This window comes from Grampus griseus (genome assembly GCF_964374135.1).
Source record: "Grampus griseus genome assembly, chromosome: 2".
In the NCBI taxonomy this organism is placed as follows: Eukaryota; Metazoa; Chordata; class Mammalia; order Artiodactyla; family Delphinidae; genus Grampus; species Grampus griseus.
This window is the reverse complement of record NC_139018.1, coordinates 163,505,031-163,524,266: the sequence shown is the minus strand read 5'-3', so window position 1 is coordinate 163,524,266 and position 19,236 is coordinate 163,505,031. Positions and strand designations below refer to the sequence as shown.

Sequence of the window (19,236 nt, the reverse complement as noted above, 5' to 3'; positions counted from 1 at the left end):
TCTTCATTGCAGCGCGGGCTTCCCATCGTGGTGGCTTCTCTTGTTGTGGAGCATGGGCTGTAGGTGCACGGGCTTCAGTAGTTGTGGCGCACGGGCTTAGTTGCTCCGCGGCATGTGGGATCTTCGCAGACCAGGGCTCAAACCCGTATCCCCTGCATTGGCAGGCGGATTCTTAACCACTGCACCACCAGGGAAGTCCCCATAAGGAGTCATTTATACGGTTTCTTCCTCTTTTCTGAAAAACAATTTTGAAAGACAAGAAAACCTGGCCTCCTATTTGGGCTCATATTGTACTCTGGTGACACTATGTTTTTATACTTTTAAATTAGACTCATATATCATTTAAGTTACTAATTTCCTATTTTGGTATTAGGGTGTTTTGTTTTTTTTTTAAGTCACCACTTCAAAAGCCTGGATGTATAAAGGTACTGAAGCAGTAGAGGATAAAATATGGTATTAGATACCATGTAATTTCTAGAAAGGTAACAGCCTTGTTAAGTAGAACTGTTCCCATAACACTGTATTCTTTTTTTTTTTTTTTTTTTTTTTGCGGTACGCGGGCCTCTCACTGCTGTGGCCTCTCCCGCTGCGGAGCAACAGGCTCCGGACGTGCAGGCTCAGCGGCCATGGCTCACGGGCGCAGCTGCTCCGCGGCATGTGGGATCCTCCCGGACCGGGGCACGAACCCATGTCCCATGCACCGGCAGGTGGACTCTCAACCACTGCGCCACCAGGGAAGCCCAACCCTGTATTCTTAATGCACATTATTTTTGGCCATTTTTCTCTATTGGGCTGCCTATCCTTTTGTCAGTTTATAAGATCTCTTTATGTATTCTGTATATCAGGCTTCTGTTTGTACTCTGAATTGTAGATGATCTTTCCAAATCTGTTATTTCTCTCTTGATTTGTTTATTCTGTCTTTTATCTTTTTTTTTTATATAGCATTTGGGTTTTCAGTCTTATTTAAGATTTTGTCTTCCTTTAAATAGTACAGGTAGTATTTTAGATTTCTTTTTGCAAGATTTTTATTGTTTTGGTTTTTAAAGTCAAGTCTCTTATCCAACTGGGATTTATTTTGGTATATATTGTAAGGTTGTGTCCAATTTTCTTTCAAATGGGTATTCATTTGTGACAGCATCATTTAATAAATCCTTTTCCCACTGAACTGAAACATTTATGAATTCTCTGTTCTATTCTAGGAATTTGTCTCTTCATATGCCAATATCATTAATTTTATTACGTTAGTATTATAACAGATACATAGAGGATGGAGAAGATATGGTTATAAGGATGGATGAGTTTGACAGTAGTAATCAAGAGTGAAGTTGCTTCTCAGTGTTAACTTTCTAATCAGAAAGGGATTTAATGGAGAGGCCAATTGATAAATTGATAAGTATCTATTGATAACTACCCTTGATGTTGCCAGGTTATATTTTGCATTTGTAAAATATTGAAAAGATGAATGTATACCATTAAGAGCTAATTTTCTGCCAAGTAGTATGTTAGGGGATATATAATTCTCCTCACATCAACTTTATGAGGTTAGATGTAGCTCCCTTTTACAGAAGAGAAAATGGACACTTGTTCTAAGGGTTAAGTTACTTGCCCAGTATTGTGCAACTATTAGATAGTAAAGGTAGGATTAAAACACTAATGACCAGGCTCTTTTCACTATGCCATAATGAAATGTTTCATGAACAGTACTTTGAACACTAAAGATATATACAAATTGATATGATGGTTATATCATAATCTTCTATCATTAGCACCCGTGAGTTTTATTTTAAAACAATGCAGTGGATAGGGCACAATAAAACTTTACAGCTAACTATTTATAGCAAAGCAATTCTATTTTGATGAAAGAACAATATATATTTATGTGTTCTTTCAAGAATGGTCTATGAATAAAATGTTAGAAGCTATTATGTTATTGATTGGTTCTTTTAAACATTTTTTTTTTTAGAGCAGAAGAAAGTTAAAGTAAAAAAACCAAAACCTGAATTTCCTGTATATACACCTTTAGAAAGTACATATATTCAATCTTATGATCATGGAACTTCTATAGAAGAAATTGAGGAACAAATGGATGATTGGCTGGAAAATAGAAACAGAGCACAGAAAAAACAGGTAAATTTTTAAAATTTTGTTTTAATTGAGTAAAATACATACTGAAAAGTACATAAAATATAGATGTACAGCTCAGTAAACTGTCACATGGTAAATCAAGTTACCATTGCCAAGATCAAGAAATAGAACATTGCCAGTGTCCAGAAGCCACACTCATGCTTCATCCTGGTCACTACCTTTCTTTTCTTCTACAAAGATAATGATCATCCTGACTTCTAACCATAGATTAGTTTTTCCGGCTGTTTGAAGTTTATAACTGGAATTGTCCTGTCTTAGTCCATTCAGGCTGCTGTAACAAAAATATAATAGACTGGGTGGTTTAAACAACAAACATTTATTTCTCACAGTTCTGAAGACTGGGAAGTTCAAGATCAAGATGCCGGCAGATTCGGTGTCTGGTGAGGGCCCTCTTCCTATTCATAGACAGCAGTCTTCTTGCTGTGTCCTCACATGGTGGAAGAGGTGAGAGAGCTCTCTGGGGTCTCTTTCATAAGGGCACTAATCCCATTCATGAGGGCTCCACCCTCATGACCTAAGGAACCCCCAAAGGCCCCACCCGCTACTGCCATCACATTGGGGGTTAGGATCGCAACATATGGATGGGGGGACGGACACAGACATTCAGTCCATAACACATTCCATATGTACTATTTTGCATCTGCTTTCCTCTATTCATATAGTATTTGTGATAGTTATTCATTATTGTGTGTAGTGGTAATTTGTTCATTTTCATTGCTGTATAATCCATTTAGAAATATAGCACAATTTATTTTTGTTGGAGATTGATGTTTCCAGTTTTTGACTATAATGAGTAAGTTTCCTTTGCACACTATTGTACTTTCAGTACACGTATGTGTAAATTTCTATTTTTGGAGTTAAGTTGCAGGGTCAGCTTTAGTAAATAATACTGAATTTTTTCTGAATAATTCAGAAAATAATAATAATATTATTGATTATATATATAATATATATATAATTATATATAATTATATATAAATATATAATTATATATTATTATATTTATATCTATATATTAATATATATTAATAATATAATATATATTAATATATTATATTATATATATTTATATATTATATGTATTATAATTATTATATAATATATAATTATAATTATATATAATATAATATATATTTATATATATTATATGTAATTATAAATAATATATTATATTATATATTATTATATTATATATAAAAATATATAATTATATATTATTATTTTATTAATAAAATAATAATAATTCAGTAAATAATTCTGAATTTTTTTTTCAATGTTTGTATCAATTTATAGCTCAGCAACAGGATCTGAAAACTTCAATTACTTTACATCCTTGCCAACACTGGGTCAAGTCTTTTATGTTTTTAACCCTAGAGTTAGGTGTGTAGTCATATTTAATTATGGTTTAATTTGTATAACCTTTGATGAATAAGTTTAAACACTTTTTCTTATGTTTATTGGACACTGATACTCTCCTATGTGAAATGCCTTTTCAAGTCTTTTTTTATTATTGGGTTGCCTTTGTTTTTTCTTACTGATTTGTAAAGAGGTTTTTAGTGTATTTCAGAAGTGAATCTTTGCACATTTTCTCCCACTTTGGCTTGCCTTTTCATTCTCTTAATGGTGTCTTGATGACCAGGGTTATTAATTTTAGTCATCAGTCTTTTCCTTTCCTTTATTTGATGTTTGTGTTGTGTTTAAGAAATCTTTTCCCACTTTGCAGTCATAAAGATATTTCCAAATTTTTCTAGAAGCTTTAGTATTCTACTTTTTACATTTAGATTCATAATCCCCTGGACTTTGTGTTTATTGTAAAGTAATGATCAAGTTTAATATTTTTTCAAAAGTTTTCCAAACCAACTGACCCAATACCAGTTAAAGAAAAGACTGCTTCCTACAGCTCTGCAAATGCCACCTTTATTATAGAACAAGTGTCCATAACCATGTGGTCTGTTTCTAGACTTTCTGCTTTGTTCCATTAATCTATTTCTCCATGCTTGTGCTGATACCACACAATCTGAATTACTGTAGCTATGTACTAGATATCTGGTATAGTAATTTTCCAACTTAGTTTTCCTCCTATAAGATTGCCACTTTACATTCACATATAAATTTTTTTATTTTATTTTATTTTATTTTATATTTGGCTGCGTTGGGTCTTCGTTGCTACACGTGGGCTTTCTCTAGTTGTGGTGAGTGGGGGCTACTCTTCCTGGTGGTGCGCAGGCTTCTCATTGCAGCGGCTTCTCTTGTTGCGGAGCACAGGCTCCAGGCGCGCGGGCTTCAGTAGTTGTGGCTCGTGGGCTCAGTAGTTGTGGCTCGTAGCTCTAGAGCACAGGCTCAGTAGTTGTGGCACACGTGCTTAGTTGTTCCACGGCATGTGGGATCTTCCCAGACCAGGGCTCGAACCCACGTCGCCTGGCAGGCGGATTCTTAACCACTGCGCCACCAGGGAAGCCCTTACATATAAATTTTTAAAGTAATTTGCCATTTTCCACAAATTATTCAGCTTAGATATTCAATTGGGATTACATTGAATATATAGATTAATTTTGGAAGAACTGGCATCCAGACAGTATTGACTCTACAACCCATAAATAAATCCATTCATATAGGTCTTTAAAAAATTATTTTTAATGTGTTACAGGTTTTTGTGTGTATATACTGCACGTTTAAAAAAATATTCCTGGTCATTTAGTGTTTTTAGATGACATTATATATGATATTGTTTTTTTAAACTTCACTTTCCAATTATATTTGCTATATAGAAATACAATTGATTTTTGTATAATAACCTTGTGTCCTGCAACCTTGCTAAATTTATTTTATAATTTTAACAGTTTTTCTGAGTATTACACTTTTTTTTTCTTTTGTGCTAAGGATCTCTAGTACATGTAGAATAAAAGTGATATAATAAGTATCTTTGTTTCATTTGCAATCTCAAAAAAGCTTTCTTTATTAAAAGTTTTATTTCATTATTAAAATTATATATTCTTTTATTTAACTGTTAAATGTGATATATGCTGTAGGCTTTCTGTAGCATTTTTTTACTGAGACGCACGTCACATAACATAAAATTCACCATTTAAAAGTGCACACAGTTCAGTGGTTGTCGTCTATTCACTATGTTGTGCAACCATCACCACTATCTAATTCAAGATTTTCATCACACCAAAAAAATAAAGAAATAACCCTCTACCTGTTAGCAGTTAGCTCCAATTCTCCTCTCTCCCCTTCCCTGGCAACTGCTAATCGATTTTCTGTCTATGGATTTGCCTGTTCTAGACATTTCACATAATTGGTATCATACAGTATGTGGCCTTTTTTTTCTTTTCAGTATGTGGCCTTTTGTGTTTTGCTTGGCATAAAGTATTCAGGGTTGTGTTATTTAACAGTACTTCATTTCTTCTTATGGCTAAATAATATTCCATCATGGATATATCACATACTGTTTATCCATTCTTCAGCTAATGGATATTTAGTTTGATTCCACTTTGGGGCTATGATAAAAATGCTATGAACATTCACATACAGGTCTTTATTCAGACATATATTTTGTGGTTTCTCTAGGGATTACATTAACATCTTAATTTATAACAATCTAGTTAGGATTAATGCCAACTTAGTTTCAGTAGTGTTAAACTTTCCGCCATATAATGTGTTATTGTCACAGATTAAATCTGTATATATTGTGTGCCTGTCAACTTAGATTTATAACTATTGCTTTATGCAGTTGTCTTTTAGTGAGATTAAAAATGAATTACAAACAAAAATTACATTTATGCTCTTTTGTATATTTACCTGTGTAAATACAAAAACACCTATCCTGGTGTTTATTTCTTCATATGCCATTGAGTAACTGTCTAATGTCCCTTCATTTCATTCTGAAGGAGTCCCTTTAAGCACTTGTAGGGCCAGACTGCTAGCAACAAACTCTCTCACATTTTGTTTATCTGGGAATGTCAAAATTTTTCCTTCATTTTTGACGGATAGTTTTGCCAGATAAATAATTTTGGTTTGACTGTTCTTTTCTTTCAGCACTTTGAGTACATCACCCCACTACCTTCTACCTTCTGGTTTCTGATTAGAAATCAGATGTTAATCTTATTGATGATCGCTTTTACATGATGAGTTACTCGTCCTTTCCTGTTTTGAAGATTCTTTCTTTGTCTTTAGCTTTTGATCAGTTTGATTGTGATGTATGTAGATGTGGATTCCTGTGAGTTTATCCTTTTGGAGTTCATTGAGCTTCAAATTTTAGAAGTTTTGACCAGTATTCTTCAAATATTCTCTCTTTCTCTCTCACCCCCCTTCCCCTTCCTCCTTTCACCTTTCTGTTACTCGTATTAAGCATATGTTGATATGTTTAATGGTATCCCACAGGCCTCTGAGGGTTTGCTTATTTTTCTTAATTCTCTTTTCTTTCTGTTCTTCAGACCAGATAATCTCAGTGGGTTTATTTGTCAGTTTGCTGATTCTTTTTCTGCCTGTTCAAACCTGCTGTTGAGCCCCTCTAGTGAATTCTTAATTTGTTATTGCACTTTTCACCCTCAGAATTTCTGTTTTATTCCTTTTAATAATTTCTACCTATTTATTGATTTATTCTCAACTAGGTGACACATTGTTCTCATACTTTCCCTTTAGTTTTTTGGGCATGGTTTCCTTTAGCTTGTTGAATATTTAAAATAGCTGATTTACTCTTTTTTTTTTTTTTTTTTTTTGCGGTACGCGGGCCTCTCACTGTTGTGGCCTCTCCTGCTGCGGAGCACAGGCTCCAGACGCGCCGGCCCAGCGGCCATGGCTCACAGGCCCAGCCACTCCGCGGCATGTGGGATCCTCCCGGACCGGGGCACGAACCCATGTCCCCTGCACCAGCAGGCGGACTCTCAACCACTGCACCACCAGGGAAGCCCTAAAATAGCTGATTTAAAGCCTTTGCCTAGAAATTCCAGTGTCTGGTCTTCCTCAGGCGCAGTTTCTATTTATTTTTTCCTTTGTTTGGGCCATACTATATTGTTTCTTTGCAGGTATGGCAGTTATCGTTGTTCCTGTTGAAGACTGGGTATTGTGACAGTTATTAGTTGCAACTCTGAAAAAATCAGATTCTCTCCCCTTTCCAGGATTTATTGTTATGTTTGGCTTATTGTAGTTGTTGTTTGTTTGTTTACAGACTTTTCTGTACTAATTCTACAAACTCTGCTTGTTTTGTGTAGCCACTGAAGTCTCTATTCAGTTAACTTAGTGATCAGCTAATAATTGGACAGAGATTTCCTTGAATGCCTGTAGCCAAAATTTCTTCCAGTCTTTGCCATGGGCTCTGTGTATGTGTTGGGGCTCATCAGCTTCCACACCCAGTCAGGCAGTTGACAATTCTGCCTTAGCTTTTACTTTCTGCTTCCAGAGAGCCTCAAGAGCAACAGCAGGTGAGAACTTAAGTCCTTCTCAGGTCTTTTCTGACCATGCTCACAGCCTTGAGCATGCACGTGGCCTAGATTCTCAGAGCATCTTATTCCTCAGCCTTTCTTCTCAAGCTTTTTGGTTAATCTGTTGTTTGCCCAGGTTTTTTCTGTTGCTTCAGGAAGCAGTGGCTAAGATACTAGACAGTAACCATTTTCCCAAAATGCCCCCAGGGAAGAGCTTTTAGCATTAGGCCAGTTTTCAGTTAAGCAAAATAAAGACAAGCCTTTTGATCTTCCAAGGAGCCACGAAACAGATCAAAACAAATGATTACAGTTCCTTGAAAATTAGTTCATTCTGCTCCCTCTACAATCAAGAATATGGTTGTTATTTTCATAGGTAGTGCTGAGCTGTGGAACAGGGAATAAGACTGGGGTAAGTTAATGTAGCCCAGAGGTTGCTGTTCTTATCAAGAATCAGCTGTCTTTCTTTAGTACATGTTACCCGTAGTACTGCAAGCCTTTGATTAATTTCCAGAGTTTAGAAAAACTTGATTCTGATAGATTCTGACCTTTTTTGTTGTTGCTTTTGTACAGAGAGTAAGTTTGGAGTTCCTTACTCTGCCATTTTTGTTAACGTCACACTGTGAATTTTAAAAATCAAAATTTCTTCCTAGATTTGCTAAGAATTTTTATTTATTAAAAATGAATGTTATAAAATGTTATCAAATATTTTTGTGTCTGTTATGATGATTATAGCTTTTTAACCTTTATTTTGTTAATGAGATGAATTATATAGATTGTTTTTCTAACATTAAACCACCTTGCTTTCTTAAACCCATTTGATTTGATATGATTTGATAGTACACAGAATTCTAGTGTACCTTTAACCCAGTTTTCCCTGATAGTTATATCTTATATAACTACAATACAATTTCAAAACCAAGAAATTGACATTAAGTACAATGGCTGTGTATAGTTGTATGCCATTTTATCACATGTGTAGATTAATGTAACAACCACTGCAATAAAGACATAGAACTAGTCAAGATACAGAACACAAATACATCACTCATGCTTCTTTATATTCACACCCATCACCTTCCCACCATCCTTAACCTCTGACAACCATTAATTTATTCTTTCTCAGGAGTTTTGTCATTTTGAGAACGTTATATAGACGGAATCATTCATTGTGTGACCTCTTGAGGTAGACATTTTTTAATGCCTTTTCATTTTTATTCCTTTCTTTTTTTTTAGTGAGATGTAATTGGCATATAACATAATAGTTTCATATTTACAACATAATGATTCGACTTTGTCTGTATTTTTTATTTATTTATTTTTGGCTGTGTTGGGTCCTTGTTGCTGTGCGCGGGCTTTCTCTAGTTGTGGGGAGAGTGGGCTACTCTTTGTTGCAGTACGCAGGGTTCTCATTGCAGTGGCTTCTCTTGTTAACGGAGCATGGGCTCTAGGCACGCGGGCTTCAGTAGTTGTGGCACACGGGCTCAGTAGTTGTGGTACGCAGGCTCTAGAGTGCAGGCTCAGTAGTTGTGGCACATGGGCTTAGTTGCTCTGCGGCACGTGGGACCAGGGCTTGAACCCATGTCCCCTGAGTTGGCAGGCGGATTCTTAACCACTGCGCCACCAGGGAAGTCCCTCGACTTTGTATGGATTGCAAAGGAATCACCACAGTAAGTATAGTTAACACCCATCACCACACATAGTTACAAAAATTTGTTTTGTGATGAGAACTTTTAAGATCTACTCTCCTAGCACCTTTCAAATATGCAGTACAGTGTTATTAAGTATAGTCACCACGCTGTACATGACATCCCCATGACTTATTTATTCGTACCCTTTCACCCATTTCATCCACCCCTCACTGCCACAGCCACACCTCTTATAAAAACCAGTCTGGGCCTTCCCTGGTGGTGCAATGGTTAGGAATCCACCTGCCAATTCAGGGTACACGGATTCCAGCCCTGGTCCAGGAAGATCCCACATGCCATGAAGCAACTAAGCCCATGCGCCACAACTACTGAGCCTGTGCTCTAGAGCCCGTGAGCCACAACTACTGAGCCCGTGAGCCACAACTATGGAAGCCCGCACGCCTAGACCCCGTGCTCTGCAACAAGAGAAGCCACCGCAATGAGAAGCCCGTGCACCGCAACAAAGAGTAACCCCTGCTCACTGCAACTAGAGAAAGCCTGCGCACAGCAACGAAGACCCTACACAGCCAAAACTAAAAACAAATAAATAAGTTATAAAAAAAAAGAAAAAAAACAGTCTGTTCTCTTTTTTTTTGAGCTTAGTTTTCTTGGTTTTTGTTTGTTTTTGTTAAGATTCCTCTAAAAAAGTGAGATCATCTGGTATTTGTCTTTCTCTACCTGATTTATTTTACTTAGCATAATGCCCTCAAGGTCCATCCACGTTGTCACAAATGGTAAGATTTCCTTCTTTTTATGGTTGAATAATATTCCTGTGTGTGTCTGTGGATCTGTGTGTCACATTTTCTATATCAATTCATCCATCAAAGGACACTGAAGTCCTTTACATACCTTGGCTATTGTAACTAGTCTGCAACAAACATTGGGGTGCATATATCTTTTCAAATTAGTGTTTTCACTTTCTTTGGATAAATACCCAGAAGTGGAACTTCTAGATCATATGGTAGTTCTATTTTTAATACTTTGAGGAATCTCTGTACTGATTTCCATAGTGGTTGGACCAATATACATTCCCACCAACAGTGCACAAGAGTTCCCTTTTCTCCATATCCCCGCCACCACTTGTTATTTCTTGTCTTTTTGATAATTGCCATTCTAACAAGTGTGAGATGATATCTCATTTTGGTTTTGATTTGCATTTCCCTGTTGATTAGTGATGCTGAGCGTCTTTTCATGTGTTCAGTATGATGTTAGCTTTGGGCTTGTCACATACGGCCTTTATTATGTTGTGGTGCATTCCCTCTATACACACTTTGTTGAGAGTTTTTACCATAAATGAATGTTTTTGCCCAGTTTTGTCAAATGCATCTATTCAGATGATCATATGCTTAATCACCATACATCTGTGAGTTTTGCTTTCTTGTTGTAATTGATTTCTAATGTCAATACCATTGTGGTAGGAAAAGGTGCTTGATATGATTTCAATCTTCTTAAATTTAGGACTTGTTTTGTGGGCTAATTAACATCTGATCTATCCTGGAGATCCATGTGTACTTGAGAAGAATGTGTATTCTGTTGCTTTAGGATGGAATGTCCTGTATATGTCATTAATTCAGTCTGGTCTAACATGTCATTTAAGGCTAGTCTTCTTTATTGATTTTCTGTCTGGATGATCTACCCATTGATACAAGTGGGGTATTAATGTTTCCTACTTCCTATTATTGTATTGCTGTCTATTTCTCCCTTTATTCTGTTAATATTTGCTTTATAGATTTAGGTGCTCAGATTCACTTTTTTTTTTTTTACTCACATTATGCCCTTAAGATACCTCCAAGTGTTTGAGTGTATCAGTAGTTTGTTTCTTTTTATCACTGAATAATAATCCATAGTGGGTTAGTTTGCATGATCTAACATGTTATGTATATAGGAGCATACAGTGCATACTCTGTTGTGAGATTTATTCATGTTTCTATAGTTTTCCCTTTTTAGTGCTGAGTAATATTCTATTGTATGGATACACTACAGTTTTTTAAGTTTATTAGTTGATAGACATTTGATTTGTTTCTAGTTTCTGGCCATTATAAATGAGTCTTCTATGAAGATTCATTGTACATGTCTTTGTATGGACTTATGCCTTCATTTCTCTTGGGTAAATACCATGCAGTAAAATGACTGGAAGGTGTGATGTGTGTATATCTAAATATTTTAAAAGTTGCCAAAGTGTTTTCCAGAGTGGCTATTAATTTTATATTCCCACCAGCAATGTGTAAGAGTTGCAGTTGCTCCACATCTTGGCCAACCTTTGCTGTTAACACTCTTTTTACCATTCTAGTGGATGTGTAGGACTATCTCATTGTGATTCTCATTTGCAGTTCTCTAATGATTAATAATGCTGAGCATCTTTTTATCTGTTTTTCATTAGAGTATCTTCTTTATGAAGTCTCTCTTCAAATCTATGGCCCATGCTTGTCTTATTATTGAGTTTAAAATTCTCTACATATTTTGAACACTTTTGTCACCTGTATGTTTTGCAGATATCTTCTCCTTGTTTATAACTTGCTTTTTTAAATATATAAGTTATTTATTTATTTATTTTTGGCTGCGTTGGGTCTTCGATGCTGCGTGTGGGCTTTCTCTAGTTGTGGCGAATGGGTACTACTCTTCGTTGCAGTGCGTGGGCTTCTCATTGTGGTGGCTTTTCTTTCTGCGGAGCATGGGCTCTAGGTGCATGGGCTTCACTAGTTGTGGCACATGGGCTCAATATTTGTGGCGCATGGGCTTAGTTGCTCCATGGCATGTGGGATCTTCCTGGACCAGGGATCGAACCTGTGTCCCCTGCATTGGCAGGCAGATTCTTAACCACTGCGCCACCAGGGAAGCACCCTAACTTGCTTTTTATTTTAGTAATAGTGTCTTTTGAAGAGCAAAAGTTTTAAATTCAGATGTTCAGTTTATTAAATATTTTCTTTTATACTAAGTCCTTTTCCTGTCCTAATTAAGAAGTTTTTACCAAACCCAAAGTTACTGAGAGTTTCTCCCATGTTTCCATTTAGAAGTTTTACAATTTTAGCTCTTAAATTTAGGTCTGTGAGATTTCAAGTTAATTTTTGTATATAGTGGGAGGTAAGCGTTGAGGTGCTTTTTGTTTGTTTGCTTGACATTTAGATATCCAGTAGCCCCATTTGTTAAAAAAGTTATACTTTTCCTATTCAGTTGGCATGGGACCTTTGTTGAAAATAATTGACTGTATATGTGTTGGTTTATTACTGGGCTCTCTGTTCTGTTTTTTTAATCTGTATGTCTATATTTACACCAGTACAATTTGTCTTGATAATAAGCCTTGAAATCAGATAGCATAAATCCTCCAACTGTTACCTTCTTTTCAAAATTGTATTGGCTATTCTAGTTCTTTACATTTCTTTATAAAATTTAAAATCAAGTTGTCAATTTGTACAAAAGATTCTGCTGGAATTTTTATTGCAGTTGAATTGATCTGTAGATAAATTTGGGGAGGTTTCGCATCGTAACAATACTGAGTCTTTTTTTTTTTGGCTGTCTTGGGTCTTTGTTGCTGCACACGGGCTTTCTCTAGTTGCGGCGAGCGGAGGCTACTCTTTGTTGCAGTGCGTGGGCTTCTCGTTGAGGTGGCTTCTCTTGTTGCAGAACACAGGCTCCAGAGCGCAGGCTCAGTAGTTGTGGCACACAGGCTTAGTTGCTCCACAGCATGTGGGATATTCCTGGACCAAGGCTCAAACCCATGTACCCTGCATTGGCAGGCGGACTCTTAACCACTGTGCCACCAGGGAAGTCCCAGTATTGAGTCTTTTGATCCATTAACATGTATATCTCTTATTTTATTTAAGTCTTCTTTAATTTCTCTTAGGAACATATTTTGTCAAATTTATATCTAAATATTTCATATTTTATACTATTCTGAATTGTATTTTTTAATTTCAGTTTCTAATATGAGTATATTGAAATACAATTAATTTTTGTATGTTAGCCTTTTATCCTGTAACTTTGCTATGCTCACTTATTAGTCCTAGTAGCTTTCATGAAGGATAGGTCTACAATTTTGTTATATTTCAATGTTTTTGTGTCCTCTTCATATCAGGTAATACTGGCCTCATAGAATGCATTGGGAAGTGTTCCTTCCTCTTCTCTTTTCTACCAGCATTTGTGTGGAATTCCATCTATTTTTTTCTTAAGGTAGCTTTGGCTGTTTTTCTTTTTGAAGGGATTTGACTGTTTTATCCAGGTTGTTGAATATACTGGAATAAGTTGTTTATAATATTCCCTTATTATCATTTTAATATCTGTAGTGATGTCTCTTTCATTTCTGATATTGGTAATTTGTGTCTTCTTTTCATTTTTTTTTTTAAAGAGAACGAGGAGGGGGAAGAAGGAAATACAGGGTGTTGGGGACTGCAGTTTTTTAAAATTTTTATTTATTTATTTATTTTTGGGTCTTTGTTTCTGTGCGTGGGCTTTCTCTAGTTGCGACGAGTGGGGGCCACTCTTCATCGCGGTGCGCGGGCCTCTCACTGTTGCGGCCTCTTGTTGCAGAGCACAAGCTCCAGGCGCGCAGGCTCAGTAGTTGTGGCTCACGGGCCTGGCTGCTCTGCGGCATGTGGGATCTTCCCAGACCAGGGCTCGAACCCGTGTCCCTTGCATTGGCAGGCAGACTCAACCACTGTGCCACCAGGCAAGCCCCGTGTCAGATTCTGTTTTATTTTTGGTCAGGGTCTCTAGAAATACATCCATTTTACTGATTTTCTTTAGAAATCAGCTTTTGGTTTCATTGATTTTCCTCTGTTGTTTTTTAGTCTTGTGTTCATTGATTTACGCTATTAATTTTTTCCTGTCTCCTACTTATTTGGGGTTTAATTTGCTCTTTTTCTAGTTTCTTAAGGTGGATGTTTAGGTCATTGATTTGAGAACTTCCTTCTTTTCTAAGTATTAATGCTGTAAGTTTTTTCTGAACACTGAATTATTTAAATGTAGAGCTTTATATTTGGTATTTTTAATATTTATACATTTGTATTTTAGCTGTATCCCACAAATTTTGATATTATGTATTCATTTTCATTCAGTTTGAAACAGTCTAATTTTCCTTGTGATTTCCTCTTCAACTCATGTTTATTTTCCTAAAAGATAGGTATTTCCAGATATCTTTCTGTTACTGCCTTCTGTTGCATATAGTTTTTTTATTATTTAAGTTTACCATTTTAGGTTTTTGGGATGAGCATTTAATTCATCTATATTTAGTATAATTAGTGATATTTTGGGGTTCAAATTTATCATCTTAGTATTTGCTTTCTATTTGTCCCTCTTTATCTGTTTCCTCTCTTGCTTTCTTTTGGATTAATTTTAAATTTCCATTTCTCCCTTCTATAAACTTGATGTCATTATACACTCTTTTAGTCTTCCTTTTGTGGATAATATGTAGTATTCAATATGCCTCTTATTATAGTCTTGCATGAGTTTCTGTTGCTACTCCCCAGACAATAAAATGACCTTTGACCCTTTACTTCATCTATTTTGTGGTGTATTTTGTGTGTTATTTGTTGAGCTGTGTCCCCCTAAAATTTATATGTTAAAGCCCTAACTCCCAGTACCTGAGAAAGTGACATTTGTAAATAAGGTCATTGCATATGTAAGTAGTTAAAATGAAGTCATACAGGAGTTTTTTGTGTGTAGAACTGTGTGATGATACAGCATTTCATTTCCTGGATTCCTTTGTTTCAAAGCCTGTATTCTTTTCTCATTAGAATTTTTGCCTATGGTTTCTTTGGTTGAACTGACCGTAGAAATGTGCACACCTTATACTCTCAGTAGATATTTGTTAAATTGATCAAGTGTCCAGAGTAATTTATCATGGTGACTTCTGCTGAGAGACCATAATAATGGGGGGAGTGGGAGACAAAATACTGGATTCTTAAGATTTGAAGACCTAAGTTCTAGTTTTAGCATCACTGTTTATTACCTATATGATCCGGGTTTTTGTTTTCTTATTACTTAACACCATACAAAGAGTGTGAAATTATCTGATCTTTCTACCTTAGAGATAAAAGTATGTATGTTAAAACATTTTGTAAACTGAGAAACCCTAAACCAAAATGTTCCTTTTATTCTAGCCTTCTTTGGGATCTTCCTGTCATTTTCAAAGTTTTCATCTACATTAAAATTTTTCTTTTGTCCTTTTATTAGTAGAAACCAAATGAAGAGAAATATATGTCCCAGTTGACCTCTCTGCTGTTTGTATTAAGAAGTTGACTTTGTTCAAGAGCTTCTCCAATAATCTCCCTAACTCGTTTTTGTTTTGTCCAGTATATATTTGGAAAGGTTTTAAGTACCATGTTTGTAAGCTCTCACAAAATATTGCTGTAAAATGATGTAATGGAGAGATGAACTTCTAGGAATGGTTACCCTGGGCATATGACATGGTGGCAAATGACCGTAGACAGAGGCTATACCTCTGTATAGCTCATATAGACAAATTGCATAAGGAAAATACCATAGCAGAAAGCTAGCTGTTGACTTTACTGATAATTCCATGTCAAATAGGGGAAATACAAATTTTTATCATTATCATCATCATTCTTGACATCTTGTGTCAGATATTGTCCTATGTCCTACTGAACATTGAGTTGCTCATTTAACTCTCACAACCCTGGTAACATTTTTTCCATTTTGCAAGGGGTGTTTGATTATCAGGGGCACTGTGCAATATTTAGTTCATTCATATGCAATTGTTGTTATTTAGGGTAAAAACATTCAAATATCAGGAATTTTACATGGCTCAACCAGTGTAAGTATATTAGGCATGAATCCATCTATGGAATTTCTTAACCTTCTTAAGCTCTTGAAAGGGTCAAACCCAGGTGATTTCTCCCAGAATTTGCCACAGCTTTCATTAGTGGCAGTGCCTGTAGCACTTTAAAGCAATAAGTAAAAGATGGCAAATATCCAAATAGTAGGAATATTAGATAAAATGTGAAATACGAAAAGTTATTTCTGATTATAATTGCCCAACATTATAAGTTAAGTTGGTGATAGTAATTTTTTTTTCATTTTTGAAACAATGTAGTTAAGTATTTTAAGTCCAATGAGCAGATGTCAAACATTTTTTGTGCGAAAACAATCCATGTATATGATTAATAAAAGTGAGGTTTTAATGAGTCATTGGTAAGTCAAACAAAATAATTTTCCACCATAAATACTATAATAAATAAACTCTTCTAAAATAAAATAGTTTCTTCTTTTTCCCTCCTGTGACCTAGTGGTAATGTTCTGCAGTGTTTTATGTAGGAGACTTGGATTTCATTCCTGTTCTCGTTATCTCTCTCCCTGGGGCTGCAATGAATAAAATAAGAAATAAAATCACTATCCTGCATCCTTATTGCCATAGGCTGTACCCATGTCAGATTTCATAAACTAAGCTAGATGGGGCCTGATTAGTATTGGGATGGAAGACCTCAGAACAAAGTCTGTGGAACACACATCTTCCATACAGCCAGTATTTCATCTTCCTTGAACCCTTGTCTTGCAGTCATTATTGCACTTTACTCTTTGATTGATTTACTTGCTGTAGGAAAAAAGAAAAGAAAAGGTCTTTAAAGTAAATGCATTTCTAGTAATTTAAATCAATGAATTTATTTATTTTCCCTTTTCAAACTTGAAAGACTATTTAGTTTGAAAGGTGTTTGGATATATTCTTGAAAAGACAGTATTCCAACCAGCAATGTGTTTTATTGTCTAAAAATTTACTATCTCAGGGACTTCTCATTTTATTTATCTCTGTAAAGTGTTCTTTGTTTCTGTTTGTTTTGAGAGATAGTGTTGCCCTTGTTTTATAAAAAATATACAACACATGAACTTATTTTTTAAAACATATAATGTAATTATGTGAAGATTCAAAACTTAGAATTGTTTTCTTGTTCCCTTTAAAACTTAGATTATCTACATACTCTGTAACTTTAAATTTTAATTTAAAAAAACCTCGAATATCAGTAATTTAAATCAGTTAGATCTTTGTGTAGGTGTATATATAAAATATAATGCGTATAATTCAGTTAAAAATGCACTTGTGTTTTAACGATGAATAGACCCAATCTACCTATACCTGTTCCTCCCAAAACACACACAAACACACCTTGCATAATTACAGGTGGTACACATGCATGCATATGCACACACACACTCAAACATTGGCGTACCTAAGTTCTCTAACACACTGGTTTTCTTTTCTTTTCTCTTTCCACCTCCATCCCTCCCTCCCTCCCTCCCTCCCTCCCTCCCTCCCTCCCTCCCTCCCTCCCTTCCTAGTGACATTTTACACATAACCCCAATATATGAAAGACAGCTACAAATGGCTGAGCTTCTCTGGTTAATGTCAGAATGAGGGAGGCTAGGGTCCCATCCGTATGGCCTCTTCCTCACCCCATGAGGCAAGGCATCTTGGAAAAACCCTGAAGTTCTAAGAAACATGGCTGCCCTCCTCAGTTTCACACTATTCCATATACACAAAAACTTAATGTTTTGAAAGAGTTATGGTGAGTACAGAAAAGTGAGTAAACAAAAACAACAGAAACAAAATCAGATTATTGTCAGAAAAGAGATACTTGAGTAGGTGTGTGAATGTAAACAAGAGAAAGTTATTTAAGTGGAAAAGGGCATGTATCTTCATCAGGAAAACAACTTCCAGAATGCTGTTCCTATTTAAAAATGTTGATGGTAACACTTAGAGCTGTGAGCATGGGCCTGTGAAGTATTCATCAGTGACTCTTGGTGGTTTCTTATTCTGCCCTTATGCCACATCCTCTTCATTTCCGTTTAGAATGACTCCAAACCAAAATTAAACCCCCAAAGTCATAGCAGTCAAAGAGGGGTGGCATATTTTTCTTTATAAAATAAAAAATCATTTATTTATATTCTGGAGTATTCCAGGATTGATCTAATTTATATTTTAGTAGCATTTAAGAGAATATTCCCTATTTGTCATCAATGATTTTTCAGGAAGTAGTTTTTTAAGTATTTCACAGTGTTACTGCTTTTAAACCAGCTATCCTTATACATATTTTTAGAATACCCCATGGTACTGGTAGGTAGGTGAATTTTTTAAAATTGATTCTTTGGAGGGAAAAAAGAAGCCTCAATTTGTAGCATTTGCCAATTTTACTGGTAATTTACTCTCATCATGGCTGATTTGAAATTATCAACATGAAGTCACTGAAAGTGGAGTTGGGAAAAGATGTGGAGCAGTAGTTTACCATTCTGTAATATTTCCATCATGTAGATACACTAGATGTGAATATCCTCAAAGGATACATAATAATAAAATGTAAAAGAGGAAGCAATGAATTTTGACTATTACCTTTTTTAGTATAATTTAATTAAAAGTTTATATAATCTAATTTTTAATAATGGGTACGTTTAATAACTGGCTCACACAGTTACTGAAACTTTGGCAATTGGCTCTCATGAGCTGGTGTAAGTGGGCTCCAGCACACCACTGTCCTTGGGAAAACTCCATTTCTTTACCTTTTACTGTATGTTTGATTCAGCCATCCGTCATCTGTTTCCAAGATTCACTACAGTTATGCAAATTATTTGACTATTGGTATTTAGGGGATACATAGAGGATATAAATATCAGCCTGTTTTCTTTCTTCTTTTTATCAGTTTGTCTCTATTATTAAGGCACCTACTATATTATCCTGAAGTCATTTAATATCTTACCTTCCTGTTACTTGCCTAGCAAGATGACTTTAAACCATTCAAAATTATTATCTTTCCCATGTCTTAACAACAGAACCAAAAGAAGCGATCCCTAAGTACATTGGAGTATTGGTGAGATTTTTTTGTTGCTAGACCGTCACCTACCTAAAACTGCCTAGATAGATCTGTTTTATTTGTAAGAACAAGGTTTTCATTTTAAAAGCTTTTTAATGTAATTAGTTTGATAACAGCTGAAGTCTCCGGTGAAAGGTCCCAGTCTGTTACCCAGCAGTTAACTGTTTGTGT

The 19,236-nt window shown here is 35.5% G+C and overlaps 1 protein-coding gene across 1 annotated transcript in view; it reads left to right on the top strand.

The window, feature by feature from the left end:
- Positions 1-19,236, top strand: part of DNAJC1 (DnaJ heat shock protein family (Hsp40) member C1) — a 207,622-nt gene that overhangs the window by 117,579 nt on the left and 70,807 nt on the right. Inside the window, exon 8 of the mRNA XM_082648592.1 lies at positions 1,964-2,127. Coding sequence (XP_082504718.1) covers positions 1,964-2,127 — 164 coding nt within the window. The remainder of the gene's footprint in view (positions 1-1,963; positions 2,128-19,236) is intronic.